The sequence below is a fragment of the Oncorhynchus clarkii genome, chromosome 13 (genome assembly GCF_045791955.1).
Source record: "Oncorhynchus clarkii lewisi isolate Uvic-CL-2024 chromosome 13, UVic_Ocla_1.0, whole genome shotgun sequence".
Taxonomy (NCBI): domain Eukaryota; kingdom Metazoa; phylum Chordata; class Actinopteri; order Salmoniformes; family Salmonidae; genus Oncorhynchus; species Oncorhynchus clarkii.
In genome coordinates this window covers 3,815,571-3,832,966 of record NC_092159.1, presented here as the reverse complement: position 1 = coordinate 3,832,966, position 17,396 = coordinate 3,815,571, and the positions used below count along the sequence as shown (strand labels likewise).

Here is a 17,396-nt window from a genome sequence, read left to right as displayed (position 1 = left end):
TGTTATTTCATAGTTTTGATGTCTTCACTATTATTCTACAAAGCAGAAAAAAGTAAAAATAATGAAAATCTCTGGAATGAGTAGGTATGTCCAAACTTTTGACTGGTACTGAATATATATTTATATATATTTAAATCAAATATTGAATTTGGGCTTTACTAATATTGTCCATAGAAATGCATTGAAAACACGTTTATAACTGGATTTTTCTTTTCAAGGTTTTTAAGTGTCCAAACTTTTGACTGGTATTACATATATATATATATATATATATATATATATATATATATATATATATATATATATATATATATATATATATTTTATACCTAAAGGGGTCCTAGAATTAAACATCAAACAGCTAAATAATCCACAGTATGGCCATCTTAAAACAATTCCAACCAATAAAATACAGCTACATTTGGAGAGGACAGCATTCGGAAATCCAGATTTTGTTACGTTACAGCCTTATTCTAAAATAGATTCAATTAAGTTTTTCCGTCATCACAATAACCCATAATGACATCACAATAACCCATAATGACATCACAATAACCCATAATGACATCACAATAACCCATAATGACAAAGCAAAAACATGTTTTTAGGAATTTCCTCACAGCATAATTCTGCAATCACAGGTGGTTGTCCTTCTGGAAGGTTCTCCCATCTTCACAGAGATGACCAGCCTTTCAAAGCACTTCATGGCTACATACGTGAGTGACATGGGTCAGTAGTCATTTAGGTAGGTTACCTTGGTGTTCTTGGGCACAGGGACTATGGTGGTCTGCTTGAAACATGTTGGTATTACAGACAGGGAGAGGTTGAACATGTCAGTGAAGACAGTTGCCAGTTGGTCAGCGCATGCTCGGAGTACACGTCCTGGTAATCCGTCTGGCCCTGCGTTGTGATCTGAGGACCCATGCCAAACCTTTTCAGTCTCCTGAGGGGGAATAGGGTTTGTGGTGCCCTCTTTATATAGCCAAATTATTTTTCACTCAGGAAGCTCCGGTAAACAGTGGTTGTATTTGCACTACTGCCACCACCAGGCCTGGAGTCCATTTTGACTTTGTTGATAGTGAGCTGTGTTAGCTAGCTGTGTTAGCTAGCCGTGTTAGCTAGCTGTCCGGCTAAAGACGTAGCAGCTAGCTGGCTACTGATCAACCTATTGTGTGTATTGAATATTTGTATTAGACTGGACAGCTTGCTAACTAGCTACCGATCAACCTATTGTGTGTATTGAACATTCATATTGGACAGCCTTACCTATAGAGTAGCACCACCACCCATCAGCCCATTCTCTTCTTGAAGTCAAAGCCACAGTGTATTGTTGCTATAGGAGTTTATGATTAATAATCCTATTCATTTCAAGCCCCACTAAGATGTCACCATACTTTTCATTTAAAGCCCCACTATGTAAAACATACATCATCAGAGTGGGCCTCCAATTTAAATGTAAACAATGGAGCAAATGCATCACATGTGAACATCACTTGATTATCAGAGGTGTGTATTATGACATCAGATAGAATGACTCAGACATTCCAAATCAGGCTTCATCCATATCATGAAGGTGGATATTGATCCAACCATTTTCAAAGTAATGACCGGGCTGATGGAAACAGGATATGACTGTATACTTTTCTAAATGCCGACAGACGATTTGCTACTTCGTTTGACATGGTGAGGTCTTTTTGTGTCAGTAAAAATGTATAAATGAGAAATGGCGGCATTAATCCTTTATGCGCAAATATTGATTAATAACGATCATATCTTAGTTAACTTGGAGTCACGTGATGATATATTGTGTGGTCCTCCCACTACGACTTGGGAACCCATGCAGTTTATTAGGCTACAGATTAAATAAATGATGAACTTCACAGGGTGGTGAAAGTGCATGTGTTGAGCTTGATGCTCCTTTCCAATACATTTTGAGGGTCTTCTTCTGGTGACATGATGATGATTGATGCTTGGTTGCCATTTGACAAATAAAATAATGTCGCTCTTATCCATAATAATCTCATCATGTAGGTAGCCTACCAGCACTGTATCTTTGAGCTGTTGGCTACAGTGCACGGGACAAGAGGACTTTTGCTATATAACTCAACGGTTTTTCAAAACCCTCAGTAGAGTTGAAAATGCAATGGAAACCCATTTAACTTGCATTTTTCATTCAGTACATGGGAATTCAACAGGAAAACATTTTTTTCCGTGCACTACGTCATCACGCAAAGACTTTTAGCCTCAATAAATCTGTTTGATGCAAACGTTTCCGGTGGGAAAATGCGTATATTGTTTTATGCAGATTTGAGAATATTCACATGAAAATCTGTCGCAAATTGTGTAACAGTATTACATTATTACGCAAATTGCATGGAAATTTAGCTACTAAGGTGGATATTGATCCAACACCTGCTGCTTATTCAAACCAGCCCACTGGGCACAGATGACGTCAGTTCAACATCTAGTTTCTATTTACATTTCTTTGATTCGTCAACTAAAGTGAATTCAACATGAAATCTACACAAAATGTCACCTGTCAGTGGATTTAGGTTACCAGTTGTGTGAAAATTAATAAAAAATACCTTATGTAGATGGATTTTTACGAATCCAATCCGTTTTCCACATTGATCAAACATCATCACATGGATTTGTTTTGATCAAATCAAATGTTATTGGTCACATACACATGGTTAGCAGATGTTATTGGTGACATGCAGATGTTATTGGTCACATACACATGGTTAGCAGATGTTACTGGTCACATACACATGGTTAGCAGATGTTATTGGTGACATGCAGATGTTATTGGTCACATACACATGGTTAGCAGATGTTATCGGTCACATACACATGGTTAGCAGATGTTATCGGTCACATACACATGGTTAGCAGATGTTATTGGTCACATACACATGGTTAGCAGATGTTATTGGTCACATACACATGGTTAGCAGATGTTATTGGTCACATACACATGGTTAGCAGATGTTATTGTGAGTGTAGTGAAATGCTTATGCTTCTAGATCCGACAGTGCAGCAGTATCAAACAGATAATATCTAACAAATTCCACAACTAAACCTAATACACATAATCCAGTAAAGGAATGGGAAATATAGAAGTATAAAACATGGATGAGCAGAAACACAGCAGCTAAGATGCAATATATAGTGAAGAATAGATAGTGAAGGATACAGTATTTACAGTTGAAGTCAAAGATTACATGCACTTAGGTTGGAGTCATTAAAACTCATTTTTCAACCACTCCACAAATGTCTTGTTAACTAACAAACTATAGTTTTGGCAAGTCGGTTAGGACATCTGTGTTAATGACACAAGTAATTTTTCCAACAATTGTTTTCAGACAGATTTTTTCACAATCCCAGTAGGTCAGAAGTTTACATACACTAAATTGACTGTGCCTTTAAACAGCCTTGGAAAATTCCAGAAGATTATGTCTATAGCTTCTGATAGGCTAATTGACATCATTTGAGTCAATTGGAAGAGCACCTGTGAATGTATTTCAAGACCTACCTTGAAACTCAGTGCCTCTTTACTTGATATCATGGGAAAATAAATACAAATCTGCCAAGATCTCAGAAAAAATGGTAGACCTCCACAAGTCTGGTTCATCCTTGGGAGCGATTTCCAAACGCCTGAAGGCGTCCTCTGGTCTGATGAAACAAAAATAGAACTGTTTGGACATAATGACCATCGTTATGTTTGGAGGAAAAAGGGGGATGCTTGCAAGCCGAAGAACACCATCCCCACCGTGAAGCACACAGGTGGCAGCATCACGTTGTGGGGGTGCTTCGCTGCAGGAAGGACTGGGGCACTTCACAAAATAGATGGCATCATGGGGTAGGAAAATTATGTGAATATATTGAAGCAACATCTCAAGACATCAGTCAGGAAGTTAATGCTTGGTCGCAAATGGGTCTTTCAAATGGACAATGATGCCAAGCATCAAGTCAAACCAAGATTCTTTATTTCTGAGCTCAGAGAGAACAACAGAGTTTGGTATTTGGTATTTTACTAGGATCCCCATTAGCTGTTGCAAAAGCAGCAGCTACCCCTCCTGCGGTCAACACAAAACATGACACAATTGTCACGTCTCTCGTCGGAAGGCATGGACCAAAGCGCAGCGTGGTAAGTGTTCATGATTTTTATTTAATCAAACAACATTAGAACAAAATAACAAAGAGAAGAACGAACAGTTCTGTAAGGCAAATCAACTATACAGAAAACAACTACCCAAAAAACACAGGTGGAAAAAGGCTGCCTAAGTATGATTCACAATTAGAGACAACGATAGACAGCTGCCTCCGATTGGGAACCACACTGGCCAAAAAACAAAGAAATAGAAAACATAGAAATAAAGAAACTGGAATTCCCACCTGAGTCACCCCCTGGCCTAACCAAAATAGAGAATAATAAGCCTCTCTATGGCGTGACAAAAATACAGAACATCAATAGACAAGAACAGCTCAAGGGCAGAACTACATACATTTTGTAAAAGGCGCACGTAGCCTACATATCAATGCATACACACAAACTACCTAGGTCAAATAGGGGAGAGGTGTTGCTTTATCTGTTTTTTTAAAACCAGGTTTGCTATTTATTTGAGCAATATGAGATGGAAGGAAGTTCCATGCAATAAGGGCCCTATATAATACTGTATGCTTTCTTGAATTTGTTCTGGAATCTTGTGAACTGTGAAAAGACCCCCGGTGGCATGTCTGGTGGGATAAGTGTGTGTGTCAGAGATGTGTGTCATTTGACTTGTAAGAACTTTGATGATATCTGTACATTACAGGAACACCTGTGATGACAAAAGTACAATGATTCATGTTTTGCTTTAGCTTGAGATAAAGAATCAGTGGTAGACACCTTACAAGTGCATTTAAAGGTCAACTGTACAAAGTCAGATGTCTGTGTGTTGAAACTATATTTTAGGTAACAGATGGATGAAGGGAACTAAGAGTTCCTGTTGATACTATGTTCCAGTCTTACTTCCAGTCTTACATGACTAGGTAGTGGATTAATTTGGCTTCCCTCCAGGCCTGAAAACAAAGACTTTCCTCTAGGCTCATGTTAAAAATATGACAGATAGGAGTGGCTATAGAGTCAGCTACTGTCCTCAGTAGCTTTCCATCTAAGTTGTCAATGCCAGGAGGTTTGTCATTATTGATCGATAACAATTGTTCCACCTCTCCCACACTAACTTTACAACATTCAATACTTGCACTGCTTTTCTTTCATGATGTTTTATTACATCATTCTTTATATCATTGATCTTGGCTTCTTAATGAGTTGATTATTTTTGTTGAGTTTGGTAACATAATTTCTCAATTTGCAGTACAGATGTGCAGCCAGACTTATTAGCCACTCCTTTTGCCCCAACTCTTTCAAACATACAGTTTTTAAATTCCTCATCAATCCATGGAGCCTTTACATATTTAACAGTCAGTTTCTTAACAGGTACATGTTTATCAATAATTGGAAGAAGCAATTTCATATGGTAAAAACAGGTCAACACATTATAGGCAACAATATAAGACAATGGGAGCACTGTGTATGTTCTCTGATGAGTTGTGAGTCAATGAGATGTGAAATATCAATATACATGCTAAGAGAAGTAATTTCTCTTTCCTGTGTGGATTCTCTAATGACGTTTAAGTGATTGTTATGAGTAATATGTTTTCCCAAAATCTAATCTTCTGTAAAGCCTTCTCCTCTGTGTCTCATGTTATTTCAGGCTTCCTAAATGGGCAAAAGCTTTGCATCCTGGGAGGAGTGGTAATGCATCTCCCCTGTGTGTATTATCTTGTGCTGTTTCAGGGTCCCTAACTGGTTAAAACACTTGCCACACTGGGAGCAGTGGTAAGGCTTCTCCCCTGTGTGTATTCTCTCGTGCTGTTTCAGGGCCCCTAACTGGTTAAAACACTTGACACAGCGGGAGCAGTGGTAAGGCTTCTCTCCTGTATGTATTCTTTCGTGTTTTTTCAGATCCCCTGCCCCGTTGAAACACTTGCCACACTGGGAGCAGTGGTAAGGCTTCTCCCCTGTGTGTATTCTTTCGTGTTTTTTCAGATACCCTGCCCAGGTGAAACACTTTCCACACTGGGAGCATTGGTAAGGCTTCTCCCCTGTGTGAATTTTCTCATGGGCTTTCAGGTGTCCTTTCTCGCTATACATCTTTTCACATTGCGAGCAATGGTAAGGCTTCTCCCCTGTGTGTATTCTCTCATGTCGTTTCAGCTTCCCCAAATCGTTAAAACCCTTTCCACACTGGGAGCAGTGGTAACGATTCTCCCCTGTGTGTATTACCTTGTGCTGTTTCAGGGTCCCTAACTGGTTGAAACACTTTCCACAGTGGGAGCAATGGTAAGGCTTCTCCCCTGTGTGTATTCTCTCATGTCGTTTCACCTTGCCCAAATCGTTAAAACGCTTTCCACAGTGGGAGCAGTGGTAAGGCTTTTCACCCGTGTGTATTCTCTCGTGTCGTTTCAGCTTCCCCAAATCGTTACAACCCTTTCCACACTGGGAGCAGTGGTAAGGCTTCTCCCCTCTGTGTATTCTCTCGTGTCGTTCCAGCTTCCCCAAATCGTTAAAACGCCTTCCACACTGGGAGCAGTGGTAAGGCTTATCCCCTGTGTGTATTCTCCCGTGTCGTTTCAGCTTTCCCAAATCGTTAAAACCCTTTCCACACTGGGAACAGTGGTAAGGCTTCTCCCCTGTGTGTATTCTCTCGTGTCGTTTAAGCTCATTTAAGTGGTTATAACCCTTTCCACAGTGGGAACACTGGTGTCTTCTTGCTGGTTTGTACGTCCCTGGCTCTGGTTCCTCTGAGTCTGGTCTTTCTCCTGCCAAAGACAGTGTGTTTTTTAAAATAGAGACCCGAATGAAACCTCCACATATGAAACGGCCTTGCTACGAGGGTAAATCCTAATCAGATCCCTCAATAACCTAAGGCCAGTTTTAACAATCTCAGTGTGATTTTAAAACAAATGTTGTAGAGTTTCCTGGTAATTACTGACAATGTTTACACTACTTATTTATTCATTCTGTTTTCGTCAGAACACAAAAAACTAAACAGTTCTAGGACACTCAAGACACAGACGTCACTGGATTCCAATCGAGCAGGTAGTTCTAAATATATAACTTTAATAGCTGTATGATACAGAATGCGACCTACAGTCGTGGCCAAAAGTTTTGAGAATTAAAAATATTAATTTCCACAAAGTTTGCTGCTTCAGTGTCTTTAGATATTTTTGTCAGATGTTACTATGGAATGCTGAAGTATACTTACAAGCATTTCATAAGTGTCTAAGGTTTTTATTTACAATGACATTAAGTTGATGCAGTGTCAATATTTGCAGTGTTGACCCTTCTTTTTCAAGACCTCTGCAATCCGCCCTGGCATGCTGTCAATTAACTTCTGGGCCACATCCTGACTGATGGCAGCCCATTCTTGCATAATCAATGCTTGGAGTTTGTCAGAATTTGTGGGTTTTTGTTTGTCCACCCGCCTCTTGATGATTGACCACAAGTTCTCAATAGGATTAAGGTCTGGGGAGTTTCCTGGCCATGGACCCAAAATACTGTTGTTTTGTTACCCGAGCCACTTTGTTATCACTTTTGCCTTGTGGCAAGGTGCTCCATCATGCTGGAAAAGGCATTGTTCGTCACCGAACTGTTCCTGGATGGTTGGGAGAAGTTGCTCTTCGAGGATGTGTTGGTACCATTCTTTATTCATGGCTGTGTTCTTAGGCAACATTGTGAGTGTGCCCACACCCTTGGCTGAGAAGCAACCCCACACATGAATGGTCTCAGGATGCTTTACTGTTGGCATGACACAGGACTGATGGTTGCGCTCACCTTGTCTTCTCCGGACAAGCTTTTTTCCGGATGCCCCAAACATTCGGAAAGGGGATTCATCAGAGAAAATGACTTTGCACTAGTCCTCAGCAGTCCAATCCCTGTAACTTTTGCAGAATATCAGTCTGTCCCTGATGTTTTTCCTGGAGAGAAGTGGTTTCTTTGCTGTCCTTCTTGACACCAAAAGTCTTCGCTTCACTGTGCGTGCAGATGCACTCACACCTGCCTGCTGCCATTCCTGAGCTCTGTACTGGTGGTGCCCCGATCCCGCAGCTGAATCAACTTTAGGAGACGGTCCTGGCACTTGCTGGACTTTCTTGGGTGCCCTGAAGCCTTCTTCACAACAATTGAATGGCATTTTAATGGCATCGGACCGAGGCTCTGCATCTGTCCTCATATTCGTCGCCAGACCCACTGGCTCCAGGTCATCTACAAGTCCATGCTAGGTAAAGCTCCGCCTTATCTCAGTTCACTGGTTACGATGGCAACACCCATCCGTAGCACGCGCTCCAGCAGGTGTATCTCACTGATCATCCCTAAAGCCAACACCTCATTTGGCCGCCTTTCGTTCCAGTTCTCTGCTGCCTGTGATTGGAACGAATTGCAAAAATCGCTGAAGTTGGAGACTTTTATCTCCCTCACCAACTTCAAACATCTGCTATCTGAGCAGCTAACCGATCGCTGCAGCTGTACATAGTCTATTGGTAAATAGCCCACCCATTTTCACCTACCTCATCCCCATACTGTTTTTATTTATTTTTCTGCTCTTTTGCACACCAATATCTCTACCTTTACATAACCATCTGATCATTTATCACTCCAGTGTTAATCTGCATAATTGTAATTATTTGCCTACCTTCTCATGCTTTTTGCACACAATGTATATATAGACTCCCCTTTTTTCTACTGTGTTATTGACTTGTTAATTGTTTACTCCATGTGTAACTCTGTGTTGTCTGCTCACACTGCTATGCCTTATCTTGGCCAGGTCGCAGTTGCAAATGAGAACTTGTTCTCAACTAGCCTACCTGGTTAAATAAAGGTGTTCTCAACTAGCCTACCTGGTTAAATAAAGGTGAAATAAAAATTTTTAAAAAAAGTGCTCCTAGACCTTAGTGCTGCGTTTGATACCATCGATCACCACATTCTTTTGGAGAGATTGGAAACCCAAATTGGTCTACACGGACAAGTTCTGGCCTGGTTTAGATCTTATCTGTCGGAAAGATATCAGTTTGTCTCTGTGAATGGTTTGTCCTCTGACAAATCAACTGTATATTTCGGTGTTCCTCAAGGTTCCGTTTTAGGACCACTATTGTCTTCACTATATATTTTACCTCTTGGGGATGTTATTCGAAAACATAATGTTAACTTTCACTGCTATGCGGATGACACACAGCTGTACATTTCAATGAAACATGGTGAAGCCCCAAAATTACCCTTGCTAGAAGCATGTGTTTCAGACATAAGGAAGTGGATGGCTGCAAACTTTCTACTTTTAAACTCGGACAAAACAGAGATGCTTGTTCTAGGTCCCAAGAAACAAATAGATCTTCTGTTGAATCTGACAATTAATCTTAATGGTTGTACAGTCGTCTCAAATAAAACTGTGAAGGACCTCGGCGTTACTCTGGACCCTGATCTCTCTTTTGAAGAACATATCAAGACCATTTCAAGGACAGCTTTTTTCCATCTACGTAACATTGCAAAAATCAGAAACTTTCTGTCCAAAAATGACGCAGAAAAATTAATCCATGCTTTTGTCACTTCTAGGTTAGACTACTGCAATGCTCTACTTTCCGGCTACCCGGATAAAGCACTAAATAAACTTCAGTTGGTGCTAAATACGGCTGCTAGAATCCTGACTAGAACCAAAAAATTTGATCATATTACTCCAGTGCTAGCCTCTCTACACTGGCTTCCTGTCAAAGCAGAGGCTGATTTCAAGGTTTTACTGCTAACCTACAAAGCATTACATGGGCTTGCTCCTACCTATCTCTCTGATTTGGTCCTGCCGTACATACCTACACATACGCTACGGTCACAAGACGCAGGCCTCCTAATTGTCCCTAGAATTTCTAAGCAAACAGCTGGAGGCAGGGCTTTCTCCTATAGAGCTCCATTTTTATGGAACGGTCTGCCTACCCATGTCAGACGCAAACTCGGTCTCAACCTTTAAGTCTTTACTGAAGACTCATCTCTTCAGTGGGTCGTATGATTGAGTGTAGTCTGGCCCAGGAGTGGGAAGGTGAACGGAAAGGCTCTGGAGCAACGGACCGCCCTTGCTGTCTCTGCCTGGCCGGTTCCCCTCTTTCCACTGGGATTCTCTGCCTCTAACCCTATTACAGGGGCTGAGTCACTGGCTTACTGGGGCTCTCTCATGCTGTCCCTGGAAGGGGTGCGTCACCTGAGTGGGTTGATTCACTGATGTGGTCATCCTGTCTGGGTTGTGCCATGGCGGAGATCTTTGTGGGCTATACTCAGCCTTGTCTCAGGATGGTAAGTTGGTGGTTGAAGATATCCCTCTAGTGGTGTGGGGGCTGTGCTTTGGCAAAGTGGGTGGGGTTATATCCTTCCTGTTTGGCCCTGTCCGGGGGTGTCCTCAGATGGGGCCTCCTGACCCCTCCTGTCTCAGCCTCCAGTATTTATGCTGCAGTAGTTTATGTGTCGGGGGGGCTAGGGTCAGTTTGTTATATCTGGAGTACCTCTCCTGTCCTATTCGGTGTCCTGTGTGAATCTAAGTGTGCGTTCTCTAATTCTCTCTTTCTCTCTCTCTCTCAGAGGACCTGAGCCCTATGACCATGCCCCAGGACTACCTGACATGATGACTCCTTGCTGTCCCCAGTCCACCTGGCCGTGCTGCTGCTCCAGTTTCAACTGTTCTGCCTTATTATTATTATTCAACCATGCTGGTCATTTATGAGCATTTGAACATCTTGGCCATGTTCTGTTATAATATCCACCCGGCATAGCCAGAAGAGGACTGGCCACCCCACATATGCTCTCTCTAATTCTCTCTCTCTCTCGGAGTACCTGAGCCCTAGGACCATGCCCCAGGACTACCTGACATGATGACTCCTTGCTGTCCCCAGTCCACCTGGCCGTGCTGCTGCTCCAGTTTCAACTGTTCTGCCTTATTATTATTATTCAACCATGCTGGTCATTTATGAGCATTTGAACATCTTGGCCATGTTCTGTTATAATATCCACCCGGCATAGCCAGAAGAGGACTGGCCACCCCACATATGCTCTCTCTAATTCTCTCTCTCTCTCTCGGAGTACCTGAGCCCTAGGACCATGTCCCAGGACTACCTGACATGATGACTCCTTGCTGTCCCCAGTCCACCTGACCGTGCTGCTGCTCCAGTTTCAACTGTTCTGCCTTATTATTATACGACCATGCTGGTCATTTATGAACATTTGAACATCTTGACCATGTTCTGTTATAATCTCCACCCGACACAGCCAGAAGAGGACTGGCCACCCCACATAGCCTGGTTCCTCTCTAGGTTTCTTCCTAGGTTTTGGCCTTTCTAGGGAGTTTTTCCTAGCCACCGTGCTTCTACACCTGCATTGCTTGCTGTTTGGGGTTTAAGGCTGGGTTTCTGTACAGCACTTTGAGATATCAGCTGATGTACGAAGGGCTATATAAATAAATTTGATTTGATTTGAACCGCTCTCCTTGAAGTTCTTGATGATCCGATAAATGGTTGATTTTGGTGCAATCTTACTGGCAGCTATATCCTTGCCTGTGAAGCCCTTTTTGTGCAAAGCAATGATGACGGCACCTGTTTCCCTGCAGGTAACCGTGGGTGACATATGAAGAACAATGATTCCAAGCACCACCCTCCTTTTGAAGCTTCCAGTTTTGGGGGGGATTCAGTTCATTTGCATGGAAAATAGGGACTTTGTAATTAATTGCAATTCATCTGAACACTCTTCATAACATTCTGGAGTAAATGCAAATAGCCATCATACAAACTGAGGCAGCAGATTTGGTGAAAATTAAAATGTGTCATTCTCAAAACAACATGTAAAGTGTTGGATGTTTAATGAGCTGGGAAAAAAAGATTGCAGAATTTTTTACATCCCTGTTAGTTAACATTTATTCTCTGCCAAGATAATCCATCAACCTGACAAGTGTGGCATATCAAGAAGCTGATTGAACAGCTTGATTATTACACAGGTGCACCTTGTGCCGGGGAAAATAAAAGGCCACTCTAAAATATGCAGTTTTGTCACAATGCCACAGATGTCTCAAGTTTTGAGGGTGCATGCAATTGGCATGCTGACTGAAGGAATATCCACTAGAGCGGTTACCAGATAATTGAATGTTCAATTCTCTACCAGAAGCCACCTTGCAACGTCATTTTAGAGAATTTGGCAGTACATCCAACTGGCCTCACAACCACAGACCACATATAACGACGCCAGCCCAGGATCCCCACAGCATCTGAGACCAGCCACCCGAGTTGTATTTCTATTTGTAATGAAGCCCTTTTGTGGGGAAAAACGAATTCTGATTGGCTGGGCCTGGCTCCGCAATGGGTGGGCTTATGCCCTCCAGGGCCCACCAATGGCTGCACCCCTCAGTCATGTAAAGTCCATAGATTAGGGCCTAATTTATTTATTTACAATGACTGACTTATATGAACTGTAAATCGTTGAAATTGCTGTTTATATTTTGGTTCAGTATACATACAGACACAGTGCATTCGTTAAGTATTCAGACCCCTTCACCTTTTCCATATTTTGTTACATTTCAGCATTATTCTAAAATTGATTAAATTGTTTCCCCCCTCGCCAATCTAAACTCAGCAAAAAAAAGAAATGTCCTCTCACTGTCAACTGCGTTTACTTTCAGCAAACTTAAGATGTGTAAATATTTGTTGGAACATAAGATTCAACAACCTACATAAACTGAACAAGTTCTACAGAAATGTGACTAACTGAAATGGAATAATGTGTCAAAATAATAATGTGTCAAAATCAAAAGTAACAGTCAGTATCTGGGGCGGCAGGGTAGCCTAGTGGTTAGAGAGTTGGACTAGTAACCGAAAGGTTGCAAGTTCATATCCCCGAGCTCACAAGGTACAAATCTGTCGTTCTGCCCCTGAACAGGCAGTTAACCCACTGGCCGTCATTGAAAATAAGAATTTGTTTTTAACTGACTTGCCTAGTTAAATAAAGGTAAAATTAAAATAAATAAAAAATCTGGTGTGGCCACCAGCTGCATTAAGTACTGCAGTGCATCTTCTCTGCACCAGATTTGGCAGAACTTGCAGTGAGATGCTACCTTCCGGTCTTGCAGGAAATCACGAGCAGTATGGCTGGTGGCATTGTCATGAGCCTGCGGGAAGGGTACCATGAGGGAGGAGGATGTCTTCCCTGTAACGCACAGCGTTGAGAGTGCCTGCAATGACAACAACCTCAGTCTGATGATGCTGTGACACCGCCCCAGACCATGTCTGCCCCTCCAAATCGATCCCGCTCCAGAGTACAGGCCTCCGTGTAATGCTCATTTCTTTGACGATAAACGCGAAACCGACCATCACCCCTGGAGACAAAACCGTGACTTTTTGTGACGGTGGGTTTGTGCCCAGAGGCGACGTTGTTGCCAGTGATGAGGACCTGCCTTACAACAGGCCTGCAAGCCCTCAGTCCAGCCTCTCTCAGCCTATTGAGGACAGTCTGAGCACTGATGGAGGGATAGTGCGTTCCTGGTGTAACTTGGGCAGTTGTTGTTGCCATCCTGTACCTGTTCCGCAGGTGTGATGGTCGGATGTCCCGATCCTGTGCAGGTGTTGTTACACGTGGTCTGCCACTGCGAGGACGATAAGCTGTCCGTCCTGTCTCACTGTAGCGCTGTCTTAGGCGTCTCACAGTACAGACATTGCAATTTATTTCCCTGGCCACATCTGCAGTCCTCATGCCTCCTTGCAGCATGCCTAAGGCACATTCACACGGTTGAGCAGGGACCCTGGGCATCTTTCTTTTGGTGTTTCCAGATTCAATAGAAAGGCCTCTTTAGTGTCCTAAGTTTACATAACTGGGGGTGTAAAGCAATCATCAATTTCTCTCAGCCAATCAGTCATTTTTAAGTGCTGTGTTTATTGAATGCCCTTCCCTATAAGCCTGATCACAGCTTTCCTCAGTATTAGTTAATTAATTAACAGTGTCTAGAGTTTAGTTTGCCTGTTCAACAGTCTTGTAAAGATAGGGGGGTTGACTGGGACAGGCAATGTAACATCCATAATGTTTTAAGGATAAGTTTTTGTAAAACAAGCACCTTACATTGGATCATCTTGAAATTTTCTCTCTAAAGCTAACTTTCATCAAGGTTTTATATGGTCTATTGGTTTCTCTCTTTTCATTGGCAGAATCCTTTTTCAGTGTTATGATATTCATAACATCCATATCCACCAGTCTATCTTCCTGTCAACTAACAGAACTCTGCTGGTTGTCCTGGTAACAGATACCAGTGGGCAGATCTATTGTATTTGTTCAAACTAAACTACAGCACTTACTTTGATGAGTCAAATCTGATCCTTTCATCTCTTCTCCTCCTCTCACAGTTCCACTCAGCCCTGTTGTTTTCCTGCAGTCCACCAGCAGCACAGACAACCTCTTCATACCCAGCAGTAAGGTGCTACCCAGAGAGGCACGACACAGGGTGGAAGGGCTAGCGTTGTCCTAGTAACCATAAAGAGGATACACAGATGCAGATCATTATGGATGCTGATGTCACTGTTGTCATAATGTGTTTTACAGAAACCCAGCCCAAGCCGATAAAGCAAGCTGTATGCTAGACCAGACCAAGCTGTACCATCTGGTGTTCTGATCTGGAGAGACTCTTCTCTGCCTCGTCAGCATCAGGATGTTGTTGAGGCTCCGCAGAGGATCCACCATAGTCATGTCTCTCTCCTGTGTGAATGAGAACATCAAACAGATGGTAAACTTATGATCTTCTATTGCAATCACAGAGTCTTACAAGAGGCATGAATATGTCTAAAAAGGGCCTAAAATGGCCACTTTCATCTTGATTTCCTAAAAAAATATTTGTGATGCAAATGTAAAAGGGTTGTTCCACAAAATGTGTGCCTTTTTTATATTTTAAGTAGAACATACGCAGCAATATTGAATTTTAAGACTGTTATACTAGATGAGGGGAACTTTAATGTCAACCACGTGGAGAATTCAATACATCTAATTGAAAAGTCCCAAAAGTATATGAACCAATGGCAGATCGACCAATTAACAATTCCTACAGTAAGAATGCCCATTAAAAACCCCCACATTAGTTCAACAACTGCATAGTTTGTGTCCCTGTTTTTAAGACAGAACTCACTGGTGTCAATCGGATCTTCTGTCTCCTCCTTTTTCACTCTCAAAACGTCTTCCTCCTTCACGTTTATTAAGATAGCATCCTCTTCCTCTCTAAAAGGTTCTTTCTCTTCTTTCACTATAACAGCCTCCTCTTCCTCCTTTTTCATTCTGAAAGATTCTTTCTCCAAACAGCAGACCTCCGCTTCATTAGCAAGGGAGTAGTTCAGTGAGCTCATGGTCAGGGATGTTAGCTAGCTAGCTAGCTAGCATTAGCGACTAGCCTAGTGCTAACCTCAGTATCAATCTTTAACAAGTTTGCAAATTGAACAAGCACATTAGGTTAAAGTTCACCAGTAGATACGTCAACCGAAATTTGTTTAAAACACTGAGATTAGCTCATGTACAATAACATGGTCTAAAGAATCAATCTTTCAGTTTTATGTTGTCTAGCAGGCTACCGAGGTGGTTGAAAGAGTTGGCGCCTTGTTGTTCCTGAAGAACCGTCCCGTCCAGTCTATTACACGTCACGCAAGAAGCATCACCTGAAAGACGCCCATCGCCATCTACTGGCTGGAGTGGGTAACGCAGTTTGGAAACAATAGGTACTACACTTTTTGTGATGGAAAGAACGTCATAATAATTTAACAATAAGCAGATATATTTTCTCTTATGTCTTACAAATAATACTTTCCTGTACACAGACGTAGAAGCTTAAAATGAATATGTGGATTATGAATAAATACTTATACGAATAGGTAGTGTTTTAAAACACATTTCTGTTAATACTCTGTTCATTTTTCACATTCGTTTTTATTAGATGTGACCATACTTTTCCCTTAAAGCCACGCTCTATACGATACAAATCATACTGTAAACAATAGACCAAATGCATCACATGCAACAGAATCGTCTGAATGAATTCACCCCTGATGATGCGTAAACACAGTTCACTTTCACAACTGCCACGTTGTATTTCCTCTCACATCAATTCGCTCACCTTTTCCCTTCGCTTGTGGACGTCAATGCACAACACATCAGCTGTAGGTGACCAGGAGTTAAAACCTTTCCAAACCAAACCATTTCATATCTGCTACACACAGCCTACATCGTTGTCACCATATTAGCTAAAGTCAACACAGCTAATATAAGTAACTTGTTAGTAAACCTGCTACAATCATGACAGAGCTCCTCTGTGGAGATGCTACATGTTTCATCATTAGATGCTACAGTCCTTCAACAATGGATGTCATATGAATCTTTACCACTTGGATCTGTAATAGGAGTAGTATTTTTCCTCGACTTACCTGTGTCCCCGCACATTGACTCTGTTCCGGTACCTCCTGTATATACCCTCCACATTGACTCTGTACCGGTACCTCCTGTATATACCCTCCACATTGACTCTGTTCCGGTACCTCCTGTATATACCTCCATATTGGTACCTCCTGTATATACCCTCCACATTGACCTCCGGTACCTCCTGTATATACCCTCCACATTGACTCTGTTCCGGTACCTCCTGTATATACCTCCATATTGACTCTGTTCCGGTACCTCCTGTATATAGCCTCCACATTGACTCTGTACTGGTACCTCCTGTATTTAGCCTCCACATTGACTCTGTACCGGTAATACCTGTATATACCCTCCACATTGACTCTGTACCGGTAATACCTGTATATAGCCTCCACATTGACTCTGTACCGGTAATACCTGTCTACAGCCTCCACATTGACTCTGTACTGGTAATACCTGTATATAGCCTCCACATTGACTCTGTACTGGTAATACCTGTATATAGCCTCCACATTGACTCTGTACTGGTAATACCTGTCTACAGCCTCCACATTGACTCTGTACTGGTAATACCTGTATACAGCCTCCACATTGACTCTGTACCAGTAATACCTGTATATGGCCTCCACATTGACTCTGTACTGGTAATACCTGTCTACAGCCTCCACATTGACTCTGTACTGGTACCTCCTGTATATAGCCTCCACATTGACTCTGTACTGGTAATACCTGTCTACAGCCTCCACATTGACTCTGTACTGGTACCTCCTGTATATAGCCTCCACATTGACTCTGTACTGGTACCTCCTGTATATAGCCTCCACATTGACTCTGTACTGGTAATACCTGTCTACAGCCTCCACATTGACTCTGTACTGGTACCTCCTGTATATGG

The 17,396-nt window shown here is 42.0% G+C and overlaps 1 protein-coding gene across 1 annotated transcript in view; it reads right to left on the bottom strand.

The window, feature by feature from the left end:
• LOC139424281 (zinc finger protein 721-like) overlaps positions 1–17,396 on the bottom strand; it is a 291,616-nt gene that overhangs the window by 85,978 nt on the left and 188,242 nt on the right. The window contains exons 1-4 of the mRNA XM_071175971.1: positions 15,228–15,696; positions 14,706–14,803; positions 14,407–14,572; positions 5,814–6,867 (exon numbers count right to left, since the gene is read on the bottom strand). Of these exons, the coding sequence (XP_071032072.1) occupies positions 5,814–6,867; positions 14,407–14,572; positions 14,706–14,803; positions 15,228–15,441 (1,532 nt within the window). The 5' untranslated portion in view covers positions 15,442–15,696. Of the gene's footprint in view, positions 1–5,813; positions 6,868–14,406; positions 14,573–14,705; positions 14,804–15,227 lie in introns of the transcript that reaches the window.